Consider the following 12,459-nt stretch of genomic DNA (forward strand, 5'->3'; position numbering starts at 1 on the left):
CGGCCACTGCACTCCAGTCTGGGTGAGAGGGTGAAACTCCAACTGAAAAAAAAAAAAAAGACAAACCACCACCTCACAAAAAATTGGCAACATATATAATAGAAAGGGTTAATATCCCTGCTGTGTAAAGTGCTCCTACATATCCATAAAAAAAATTGACGGAGTATTAAGAAGGCAGCCCACAAAAGAAACAATGGAAATGGTGTATAAATACAAATATGCTCAATCTCAATAGTACTCACAGAATGAACATTAAAATGAGAGACTCATGTATGCTTCAGACTGACAGTGATTTGAATATTGATGCTATATAGTGTTAGCAAGGGTTGAAAAGCTTATTCTGATTTCCAGTATTTACTCGAAATATAAATTGGTACTCCTTTTCAGAGAATGACATAGCAGCACTTATCAAAATAAAAGTGTGTTTGCCTTTTTTACCCAACATTTCTGCTTGGACATTTTGCTTTCAGAAATATACAACCACACAAGGATTCGTCTTTACTAATATGCATTGTATTATAATTTGTAATATATAAATACTACCTAAATGTCCTTTGATAAGGGAATTATGCATTTTCGGTTTACTTATACAATGGAATACTACAGAGATTTTTGAAAAAAATAACAGTAATGTGATTTCTATTATTATCACCATCATTCCTCCATCCCTCTTTTATAAATATAGAAACTAAAACACCTGAGAGATTAGGTAATTTGCTCAAGGACTCCAGTGGCAGAACCGTGATTTGAATACAAACTGGCTCCAGAGTATGACTATTAATCATTACACAAAGAAGACAAGGGGAAAAGTGTCAAAACCACAAGATTTATCAAGAAGGAGATAAATTTGTTGTTGTTTTTTTACCTGGAAACTTTGAAGATGACCTAAATAGTGCTTATCCCTCAAAAAGCTTAATAAACTTAATAATCTAACAGGCAAAAATTAAAAGATCTTTAAATCTGTATCATTTTTTCTCAAACTTTTAGGTCTGAAGAGCCTCTTAAAAATTATTAAGGACTTTAAAGAACTTTTGCTTATGTTGATTATATCTGTCATTATTTGCAGTATTAGAAATTAAAAGTGAGAAATATTGTAAACACAGAAACACTCCTTCTGTTATCAAGCATCCCACACTGTCATGAAGCCTCTTGAAAACTCTCATTATACTCATGACAGAAGGTGAAAAGGGCAAACACACCTTAGTAATATTATGAAAATAGTTTCGGTCTCACGAGTCCTCTAAAGGCCCAAGGAGTCCCAGGAATTGCTGATCCGTGTCCTCCATATTTACTTCCAATTTTAATGCTAGGAGACTTTTTATTAAACTGACCGTCTGATTCTAAAATGTATAAGGATAAGCAAAGTGACCAAGAATAGCCAGAAATAATTCTTAAGAGAAACAGTGGTGGGGAACTTGGTCTACCAGGTATTCAGAATTATTAGAAAACTGTATTAATTAGGACAGTATAATATTGGTGCAGGTTTTCCAGTGGAACAGAAAGCAAGCTGAGAAACGGACACATGCATATAAGGGCACTTTGTTAGAGGTGGCATCTTCAATCAGTGGTAAAAGGAATACTGTCCAGTAATGGAGCTGAAGGAAATGGTTACCCATCTGGGGAAAAAAATGAAAGTAGATATTTGTCTTATGTCATTTACAAAAGTCAATTCCATGTGGATGAAGGATTTAAATATTAAATGCAAGAATGATGAAAATGTAGAAGAATATCTTTATTTTAGGATTTCTTAAGCAAGACTTGCAAAGTTACCAACATTAAAGAAAAGATGAATAAATGTAACTAAAATAAGATTAAAGAACTTCTCTGTTTGTCAAGAGGGTGGTAGAAAAATGGGAGAGGGAAGATGCCGTGGTCTGTCTGTATCTCCCTAGATTTCTATTTTGGAAACCTAATCTTTTTTTTTTTTTTTTTTTTGAGTTGGAGTCTCACTCTGTCGCCCAGACTGGAGTGCAGTGGCCACTCCCGGCCACTGCAGCCTCGACTTGCTGGGCTCCGGCAATCCTTCCACCCCAGCCTTCCTAGTAGCCGGAATTACCGGCACACGCTACCACGCCCAGCTGATCTTTTGATTTATTGTAGAGATGAGGTCTCGCCAAGTTGCCCAGGCAGGTCTTCAACACGCGGACTCAGCCTCCCAAAGCGCAGGATTACAGGCTGAGCCACCAAGCCTGGCTGAAAACCTAATCTTTAATGTGGAGGCTCCACGAGTGGGATTGATGCCCTCATAAAAGAGGCCCAAGGACCAAGGGAGTGTGTTTGCCTCTTCCACTGTGAGAGGGCATATAGAAGGGGCCCTCACCAGGCACTCAATCTACTGATGCCTTGATTTTGTACTTCCCAAGTTCCAGGACTGTGAGCAATACTGTTGTTTATAAATTACCTGGTCTAAAATATTTTGTTATAGCCAATATATCAGTTTGGAATCGTTTCTAGAACTGGGTAGAGGTTGGAAGAGTTTTGAGGTGCATGCTAGAAAAAGCAGTGAGGCTGAAAAGAAGAGGAAAACCTTAGAGACAGTCTTGATCTTCTTAGAGATTGCTATAAGTAATACTGATGAGTATGTTAGTAGAAATATAGACAATAAAGGCCGTTCTGATGAGGTCTTAGATGAAAGTGAGGAACATGTTATTGCAGACTTGAGGGAAATCCATCCCTGTTATGAAGTGGTGGAGAACTGGGCTGAACTGCATTTGCATCCTGGTGTTTTGTGAAAGATAGAATTCTCAGTGATGAAATAGGATATTGACAGAAAAAACCTCTAAGCACAGTGGTAACAGAGCAGCGTGACTTGGCTTGATTGCTTGTAGTAAAACACAAGAAGAAAGAAACAATTTAAGATGGAATTTATAAACAAAAGTGAAGTTGAACTTAATGATTTGGAAAATTCTCAGCCCTGCCATGTTGTAAAGAATGAAATGTTTGTTTGGGAGAGAACACTAAGGGTATGGCCAAATGACCCTTTGGCAAAGAGATTAGTGTGGATGTGCAGAAACCTGGTGCTGTTCAACAAGACAGTGGAAGAATGACCTTGAAGGCATTTCAGAAGCATTTGGAGATTATTGGGGGTGGTCATTCTCATCATAGGCCCAGAGTGCCAGGGCCTGGGAGACAGAACTATGTCAAAAGAGGGGCCTGAGTACCCACATGACCTGGGCATTTGATGCCCAATGCTGCATCAAGACACTGCTCCCCACATTCTGGCACCAGCGCTTCTCAGCTGACCCAGGCGTAGTTCCTGTGGGCCCAGGTGTGGTGTGGGCCACAGTGGCCACCCATCAGAGGGCTCAGGGTGAATCTTGGCAGGTTTAGGCAGTGCCATCCCCGCTGGTACACCAAGTGCATAAGCTGACTCCACTTAGATTTCAGAGGATGCTCCACAGAGTCTTGGGGCCCAGCAGAGAACTGCCAAGGGTTGGAGACACTGCTGAGAGTCTGCACTAGGGCAGTGCCTGGTGGAGCCGTGGGCGTGGGGCTGCCCTAGAGATCAGAACAGAAGAACCATGGTGTGCAGCTCTAGCCTGGGACAACTTAAACACCCAGCTTCAGTTTGTGAGTGCTTGCAGGTGGGCTGTGCCCAGCAAAGCCATGGGGGTGGACCTGCCTAGAGTCTTTGGGACTAGCTCCAACCCCGGTGTTCTGAAGATGGGACATCAGGTCAAAAGTTATTCTCAAGCCTTAAGGTTGCGTGTTACTTGCCCTGCCAGATTCTGGACTCACTTAGAATGCTTATACTTCTTTTCTATTTCTCCCTTCTGGAATGGGGATGTCTGTTCTATGCCTGTCTCACCATTGTATTGTAGAAGCATGTAACTTGTTTGCTTTCTGGAGAAAATTTGGAGGAAAGAATAAGAAAAACTTGCTCCTCTTCTCAAAATGAATAAAACGTTGTCCACAATGAGTAAAACGTCTGTTATATCACGGTACAGTAGTAAAAAAAAATCCAGTTGGATAAAAAAGTCAACTCAGACTGGGCACAGTGGCTCACACCTGTTATCCCAGCACTTTGAAAGGCTGAGGCAGGAGGATTGCTTGAGTTGAGGAGTTCAAGACCAACCTGGGCAAAGAGAGAGACCCTGACTCAAACAAACAAAAGTCAACTCAGAGTCCATCTAATTCCAGAGGCCTTTCCCAGTGACATTTATCTCTGGATAAAAGGAGTTAACTAAGATCTCGCAAGCTGTATCTCTACTGTGTTCATAGGTCTCTGGCTTCACATCTCATTGTACTGCAGGGGAGACTTTCATCAGCATACCTTACCTACTAGTCCCAGGATTTATTGGCAATTGATGTCTTAGTCTCCCCTTTATATCCTCCATGCCAGCCACATTAGGGGCTGGTTAAATGTTTGTTGAATAAATACATGAGTGAATAAGTAAACAATACAGCAAGACGTGTTACTTTAAAATCATGTATAAAGCACCATAGGATGACAGGACGGAAATATTTAAAAATTGGCTACTGTCCATTTTGCTATAACCTTTGCTCTCACACATGCCTTGGAATAGTGAAAGTAGCCCGATCTCAGTCTTTCTTAAGCTTGACGATACTGGGGTAAGAGGTAGGAGAGAATGTCCTTTGGCCTACCTCTCCTCAGACTTCCTAAGTGACACCTGGCATTTAACAGGAGACCTCTTGTTCTGTAATTTCAAAAGCTTAAATAAAGGCAATGCCAGTTTGAGTGAGTTTCAGTATTGGCAAACATTTTATAAATCCTTTTCTAAACAGAAACTCATAGTCACTGGGTAAAGGAAATGATGGCCCAAGGAAGAGAGCAGCAAAGCAGGCAGGGAGCCCACAGCAGTGCAGTCAGCTTCCTAAGCCTCTCATCTTAGTCAGGCTTTCACCCTTTCTAGACCATCAGTGCAGAGAGAGATAGGTGTTCTGAACCGAGCCTAACCTGGTGGCCATCAGAGCAGCCATGCATTTGGCATTTATTTTAGACATGATTATTGTCCTTTTAAAATCAAAATTATTTTTTCTTTAGGAATTTACAAACACTTCTGGATGCTGAATGCGATGACTTCAGAGAAGTATTTTACATCCATTTTAATGTGAGTAACAATAAATCCAGAGAGCAGATTAACTTTGATTAACCCTTTATGTACAAGGGTCACCTCAAAACACCAGAATTTATTTATGAAAAATGGTGTATTCTTACATGTTGAAACTTCAGTCACCTTCAAAGTATTCCCTATTGGATGCAATACCTAACCAAGACACTTTTTGAAAAACCGTTGCTGAAAACAGTTTTTTAACTCTTCAATTTGAATATCTTTGAGCATTTCTGCCATTTTTTGTTTCACCTCTTCCACATTGGCAAAACATTTTCTTTTGAGGAGTTTTCTCATCTGGGAAACAAAAGAAAAGTCACTCACGGGGTGGATAGGGAGGGTGGGGCACAGGGCTCATGCTGTTTTTGGTCTGAAACTGCTGAACACTCAGCATGGTGTGGGCAGGTGCATTGTCATGGTGGAAGAGCCAGTCACCTGTTTGCCACAACTTGGGACATTTCTTTCACAGATCGTGATGCACAACAATGGTAGCTGGTACACTGATGCCAGCGGGTTCCTAGAACACTTACCTAACCAGAGATGCCTGTATTACAAGGAGCCTGCCCTTTAAAAGATAATTCCATTTTTTTTGTGGTCCCTCTCATATGTAAATAAAAAAGGCACCTTGAGAAAAAAAAATGTGAATTAAGTTACTAAAAGGTATTTTTTTCTACATTGTGATCTGGGTGCATCAATTAGGTTTTACCACATAAACAACCAACACTAAAACTTAGTGGCATCAAGCAACAAACAGTAGTTCTGGGCTGGGCCAACTTGGTTGGACTGGATGGTCTGCAGTGGCATCACTCACATACCTGGTCCCTGGCAGGCTCGTTGGTTTAGAGGGTGTCAGCTGAAACAGCTTGTCTGTATTCCCACCTGGTTCTTATTCTCCAGTTGGCTAGCTGAGGCTCCTAAGACTGCAGTCTTGGATGGTGGTCTTGGGATTACAAGGACTAGGAAGAGACAGCAAGTCCAACACACAGGCTTCTGCTTCTGTCAGATCCAAGCACTTCACATGGCCATGGCCAGGTTCAAGGACTGAGACCGATGCCCCTCTTGATTGGAGATATTGCAGAATTACAAGACAAGAGGCGAGAAAACCAAAATGGGAGGAATTTGTGGCCACTTTTGCAAATCTGTTACCTTGGGTCTACACCATATAAAGTGAATACTAAGGTGTGGCAGTTGTCCAATTAAATTGTTTACTATGATTTGTTAAAATAAGATAACTCACGTTTTGAAAAAAATTTCTTTTTTTATTTTGCATGATAGGGTAGTTTTTGGTTTGTACATTTCTTGCTGGTTCTTATGGTAAGAATAGACATTTGTACAGATTCTTTAGGAAAAGAAATACATCCCAGAGTGCTTCTGTTGATGATAGATTGTTTGGAATTATGTTGGAGATGTCACCTGAGCTCATTTGTGGTTACAGGCTCACTGGGACAGAAGTGATGTAGACTTGGTCCCTAATGGAAGTGACATCATTGTTGACCAGACCAACAAGTAGGTACTATGAAGTGAAATATTAGGTTTGTGGATATACCATATTCACTGGGTTCTAAAAATTCCTTTTAGTTCTTACAACTTTTCATTCCCTTTAATTATTTTTAAATAAGTCAGAAAACTTGGTGTGTGCCGTATGTGTATAAACATAACCATTATGGGGCTTATATTGGAATGGAAATGACTTTCTCAGAGAGCTTTTCCTCATGCCTGTAATCCCAGTGCTTTGGGAGACCAAGGTAGGAGGATCCCTTGAGGCCAGGTGTTTGAGACCAGCCTGGGCAATAATAGTTAGACCCCATCTCTTAAAATGAATTAATTAAAAGCTTTAAAAATGAACCAGGAATGGTGGCACATGCCTGTAGTCTCAGCTACTCAGGAGGCTGAGATGGGCAGATCACTTAAGTCCAGGAGTTGGAGGCTACAGTGAGCTATGATCACACCATTGTACTCCAGCCTGGTGGACAGAACCAGACCTATCTCAAAAGAAAAATAAAGCTTAAAAGATAAAAGTAAGCTTTTAAAACAAAGACCCTGCAGTGTTTGCGACAGTTTCTTTTTCTTGGTGGATCCTGAACTCCACCAACTCCTGAGTCTGTTCCTCAGCATCAAGAGACTGCTGCACTGTGTTCTGCTTGTCAGTCCTTTCTGCTCCACTTCTTTGCTTCTTCCATGCCTAGCTGAAAGGCTTGGTAGGTGCTTCACAGGGAAGACCCCTGAGGACCAGGCTGCCTTCTCTGTCTCTCCCTAGTCCCAGAGCCTCAGCCTCTTAAGTCCTCGTTACTTGGCTAGCAGAAACTTTGCTGAAACTTCTTTTGGCTTCTCTGACTCTTAGCAACTACTTTTTGCCTTTCTCCTTTCCCTTCATCAAGAATTGGCAAGTATCCAAAGAGAAAAACAGCCAAGTGCTGGGCTCCCCTCCCTCTGCAGTACTGGCCTTTTGAGTCTTGCCCAGACTTGGAAACCTTGAGCCTGTATTTCTGTATCTTACCTGCCTCTTCTGGTTCTTCTCAGTGGGAGCATTCATCAGCCATCAGCAACTTCACCCTAACTAGAAGTAGAAATCCTTCCTTGGTACTCTTGGTGTTCAACCACCAATAATATTAGTTGCTCATAATTCATTAGACTGTAAAATAAGGCATGAAATGTATCTCATCTCCCAAGCCCATTCCCCAGAAATTGATACCATTATGTGGTTGCGGTTCAGGTTTTATTATTCCAAACTTTGCTGTTCTGAGTGTTGGTTCTTTTAACTGGGTGACCTTAAACAGTTTAATCACTTCATTTCCCCATAGCTCGTATTTCTTTACTAAAATGTTTACAATATAAGAACTCGCCTCAGAGTGTTGTGATGAATGAAGATCAGATGATCTGTAAATAGAAACTATTACAGTCCATGACACATGGTAAGCACTCAGTAACTGTTAGGTTTTCTGGCTTTTGTGTTTACCCTCGAACCATTTTTTTTCCAGGACATTGCAGTAAACAAAAACATTCTTTTGTTTTATTAAAGGAGAGACTATATTTCCAAGTATGTCGATTACATATTTAACATCTCTGTAAAGGTGGTTTATGAAGAATTTCAGAGAGGATTTTATAAAGTGTGTAACAAGGATATTATTGAATTATTCAATCCTGAAGAACTGAAGGACGTGATGGTTGGAAATACAGATTATGACTGGGAAACTTTTGAACAGGTACATCATTAAGTACAAACTTATTAAATTCAATTTTCCTTCCTGTTTCCTGAATAATTTTTTTCTTTTTCTCTAGAATGCACAGTATGGACAAGAATATTGTAGTTCACATCCCACCATAGTGATGTTTTGGAAGGCTTTCCTCAAATTGACTCTGGCAGAAAAGAAAAAATTCCTTGGTAAGTATATATCATGGAATAAATTAGTCATCTTATGTCTTTTTTTTTTTTGAGTTGGAGTCTTACTTTGTCACCCAGACTGGAGTGCAGTGGCTGCTCCCGGCCATTGCAGCCTCGCCTGCTGGGCTCCGGTGGTCCTTCCGCCTCAGCCTTCCAAGTAGCTGGAACTACAGGCGCACACTACCACACCCAGCTCATTTTTGATTTATTGTAGAGATGAGGTCTCGCCAAGTTGCCCAGGCAGCTCTCGAACCCGTGGGCTCAGGCAATCCACTCACCTCAGCCTCCCAAAGGCGCGGGATTACAGGCTGAGCCACCGAGCCCGGCTTCATCTTATGTCTTTTTAATGGAATAAAAATTGTCTTTGTGATAGATACTATTGGAACAGATCAGAGTTAGTGTTAGAGCCACTCCTGGTCCATTGAATGTCCTCTGTTCCAGCATCAAGAAACAGAGGTTAATTAACTAAAGGGGATCTTTTCCTGGTGATTTCATTGCTTCTTGTTGCTTTTAAATTTTTATTTTCTTCCTCCAAGCTAGATATTGAACCTTCTTTCCTTTCTTTACAAAATTTAAAAATTTTTACTCTTGAGGATTACATGTGTGGTTTATTGCATGGGTCTATTGTGTAGTGGTGTGTATGGACTTCTACTGAGCCCATCCTCCAGATGGTGGCGTGGTACCCAGTGGGTGGCTTTTTAACACTTACTCCCCTCCCTGCCCCCTCTCCTTTAAGAGTCCCCAGGGTCTGTTTCTCCCATCTTTATGTCCGTGGATACCCAGTGTTTAGCTCCCACTTATAAGTGAGAACATGCAGTATTTGGTGTTCAGTTAGAATAATGCTTCCAACTGCTTTCATGTTACTACAAAGGGCATGGTTTTATTCTTCTTTTTGGCTGCATAGTATTCCATGGTGTATATGTAATACATTTTCCTTATTCAGTCCACTATTGGTAGGCACCTAGACCTAGGCTGGTTCCATGGTTTTGTTATTGTGATTAGTGCTGCAGTTAATATCTGAGTGCAGGTGTCTTTTTGCTAGAACGATTTATGTTACTTTGGCTATATACCCAATAGTGGTATTGCTGTGTTGAATGGTAAATCTATTTTTACTTCTTTGAGAAATCTCCAAACTGCTTTTCACAGGGGTTGATTACATTCATGCCAACCATGTACAAATATTCCCTTTCCTCCACAGCCTCTGCAACATCTGTTGTTTTTTGACTTATTAATAATAGCTACTCTGGCTCTTGTGAGATGTAGTTATGATTTCCGTTTCTCTGATGATTAGTGATGTTGAGCCTTTTTTCATATGTTTATTGACTGCTTGAGTATCTTCTTTAGAGAAGTATCTGTTCCTATTCTTTTCCCACTTTTTAATACGATTATTTTATTTTTTTCCTATTGACTCATTCAAATTTCTTACGGATTCTGGATATTAGGCTATTGTCAGATGGCAGAGTTAGTAAATATCTTCTCCCATTCTGTAGGATGTCTGTTGATTTATAAGAGATGAGACAGCCTTGGAATTAGGCACCTCTTGAGTGTAATGGTTGATGATTCCTTTTGCTGTACAGAGCTGTCTAGTTTACTTAGGTTCTACTTATCGATTTTGGTTGTTTTTTTGGTTTTTTTTTTTTTTTTTTTGAGTTGGAGTCTTACTCTGTCGCCCAAACTGTAGTGCAGTGGCATGCTCCCGGCCACCACAGCCTCGACCTGCTGGGATCTGGCGATCCTTCCGCCTCAGCCTTCCAAGTAGCTGGAACTACAGGCATGTGCTACCACGCTCGGCTAATTTTTTTTTTTTTTTTATTGTAGAGATGAGGTCTCGCCAAGTTGTCCAGGAAGGTCTCGAACCCGTGGGCTCAGGCAGTTCACTCACCTTGGCCTTCCAAAGCACGGGGGGATTGCAGGCTGAGCCACTGAGCCCGGCTCAATTTTGGTTTTTATTGCATTTGCTTTTGATGTCTTGGTCATAAATTTGTTGGGTAGGCCAGTGTTCAGAAGAGTGTTCCTAGGTTTTCTCCTAGAATTTTTGTAGTTTGAGGTCTCACATTAATTTTTGTGTATGGTAAGGAGTTCAGTTCCTTCTTCTGCATATGACCAGGCAGTTTTCCTGGCACCATTTATTGAATAGGGTGTCCTTTCCCCAATGTTGCTGTTGTTTGGCTTTTTCAAAGGCCAGTTGGTTGTAGGTCCGCAGCTTTATTTCTGGGATCTCTGTTCTGTTCCATTGGTCTTTGGGCCTGTTTTTAAACCATTGTGTAGTAAAGTTTGAAGTTCAGAAATGTGATGTCTCTAACTTTGTTCTTTTTGCTTAGGGTTGCTTTGGTTCTTAATATCGAGCCTTGTTTCCATAGTCTCTATCATCATTCATTTATCCAGCCCTTGTGAGATTAACCAAGATATTTTATTTGGCTAATTTTTACTATTGCTATATTATTATTATTACCATATTTGCCGTTACTATACTGTTTTACAGCCATTGTATCTCTAAGTCTGTTTTACCTCACCTTCCAGATTTTCCTAAGTTTTTTGTGCTTACCTGATGGCTTTCCTGAGACTGGCTTAATTACTTTCATTTTCTTATTCTTTTCCTTATTTATTTTAAAGAAACAGTTATCTTTCTACTCTCATTTTTGTAGATAACAGTATGTTAAAAGATACTCAGACTCGATGGAAGCCCAACCTACCTTTCTGGCTTTAACTCCTAGAGGAAATCTTTGACCTACCCAGACAGTTCCATTGTCTGAACACTCCTAAATCCATGTACCTCTCCACCTCCAGGCTTTCTCCAAAGGTTCCTTCTCTTCCAAAATTACGCCTGGAACCTCCTCTGCCTCCTTGTTGTCTTTCTAAACCTTTCCATCCTTAAAGGCCAGGCATAATTCAGAACTCTTGGGAGTCCCCTTCGTCATCCCAGCTTGGCTCTCCCTGTTAAAGCCCAGTGTTTACACTCAGGAGGCGCCTAATTTCAGGATGCCTTCATGGACTGTCTCATCCCTTAAACATTTTTTCTTGCCAGGTGTGGTGGCTCACACCTGTAGTTTCAGCACTTTGGGAGGCAGAGACAAGAGGATTGCCTGAGTCCAGTGGTTCGAGACCAGCCTGGGCAACTTGGCGAGACCTTGTCCTCTACAATAAATCAGAAAATTAACTGGGCATGGTGGCATGTGCCTGTAGTTCCAACTACTTGGGAGGCTGAGGTGAAAGGATCACCTGAGCTGAGTGGGCCAGGGCTGTGGTAGCTGTGTACATGCCACTGCACTCCAGCTTAGGCAACAAAGTGAGACTCCTACTAAAAAATAAAAAATTAAAAAAAAATCTTCTCTTGCTGTATACCCTTTTGGTCACAAGAATCTAATATTCCCAGACTCTAAGCTGCTTGAGGCAGTGACTGTGTGTCAGACTTTGTCCTAATATGATCCCCAGTGCATTAATGTAGGACTCTCACATGGGCCCACAATAAAGCTTTTTGAATAAATTGATTGTCTCTCTTTAGACATTTTTGTTTCTCTGTGAAATACATCACCCCATTTTATTATTCTTTTCAGTGTTTCTTACAGGAACTGACAGATTACAAATAAAAGAATTAAAGAGTATGAAAATAACATTTTGCTGCCCTGCATATTTGAATGAAAGAGACCCCATGAGAGCACAGACATGTCTTAGTGTCCTCTTTCTTCCTAAATACTCAACAATGGAAAGAATGGAAGAAGCACTTCAAGTAGCCATCAACAACAACAGAGGCTTTGGCTGACCCTGCATCATATTCTTTACCTCTTTTCGGAAACATTTTCAAAAATAAAGTTAAAAACTTAAAAATTAACATAAAAGTTTTGTTCACTATTCAGTATGTTTACCTACTGTTTTGAAATAACTGTCATTTTATTTAAGATGTGTTAATTATGATATAGATTAGGCTGTGTCTCTGACACAAATATTTGCATGACTTGTCCTGAAGGGGAGACTGTTTAACTTAGAAGCATTTTTTTAAAAGGACTT

General features: G+C 40.6%; 1 protein-coding gene across 1 annotated transcript in view; it reads left to right on the forward strand.

Moving 5' to 3' along the window:
- HERC5 (HECT and RLD domain containing E3 ubiquitin protein ligase 5) overlaps window positions 1–12,236 on the forward strand; it is a 59,534-nt gene extending 47,298 nt beyond the window's left edge. The window contains exons 19-23 of the mRNA XM_021712041.1: window positions 5,006–5,072; window positions 6,508–6,578; window positions 8,092–8,275; window positions 8,352–8,454; window positions 12,009–12,236. Coding sequence (XP_021567716.1) covers window positions 5,006–5,072; window positions 6,508–6,578; window positions 8,092–8,275; window positions 8,352–8,454; window positions 12,009–12,214 — 631 coding nt within the window. The 3' untranslated portion in view covers window positions 12,215–12,236. The remainder of the gene's footprint in view (window positions 1–5,005; window positions 5,073–6,507; window positions 6,579–8,091; window positions 8,276–8,351; window positions 8,455–12,008) is intronic.
- The last annotated feature ends 223 nt before the right edge of the window (window positions 12,237–12,459 follow it).

The sequence above is a fragment of the Carlito syrichta genome, unplaced genomic scaffold (assembly GCF_000164805.1).
Source record: "Carlito syrichta isolate Samal-C Ts95f unplaced genomic scaffold, Tarsius_syrichta-2.0.1 Scaffold303036, whole genome shotgun sequence".
NCBI lineage: Eukaryota > Metazoa > Chordata > Mammalia > Primates > Tarsiidae > Carlito > Carlito syrichta.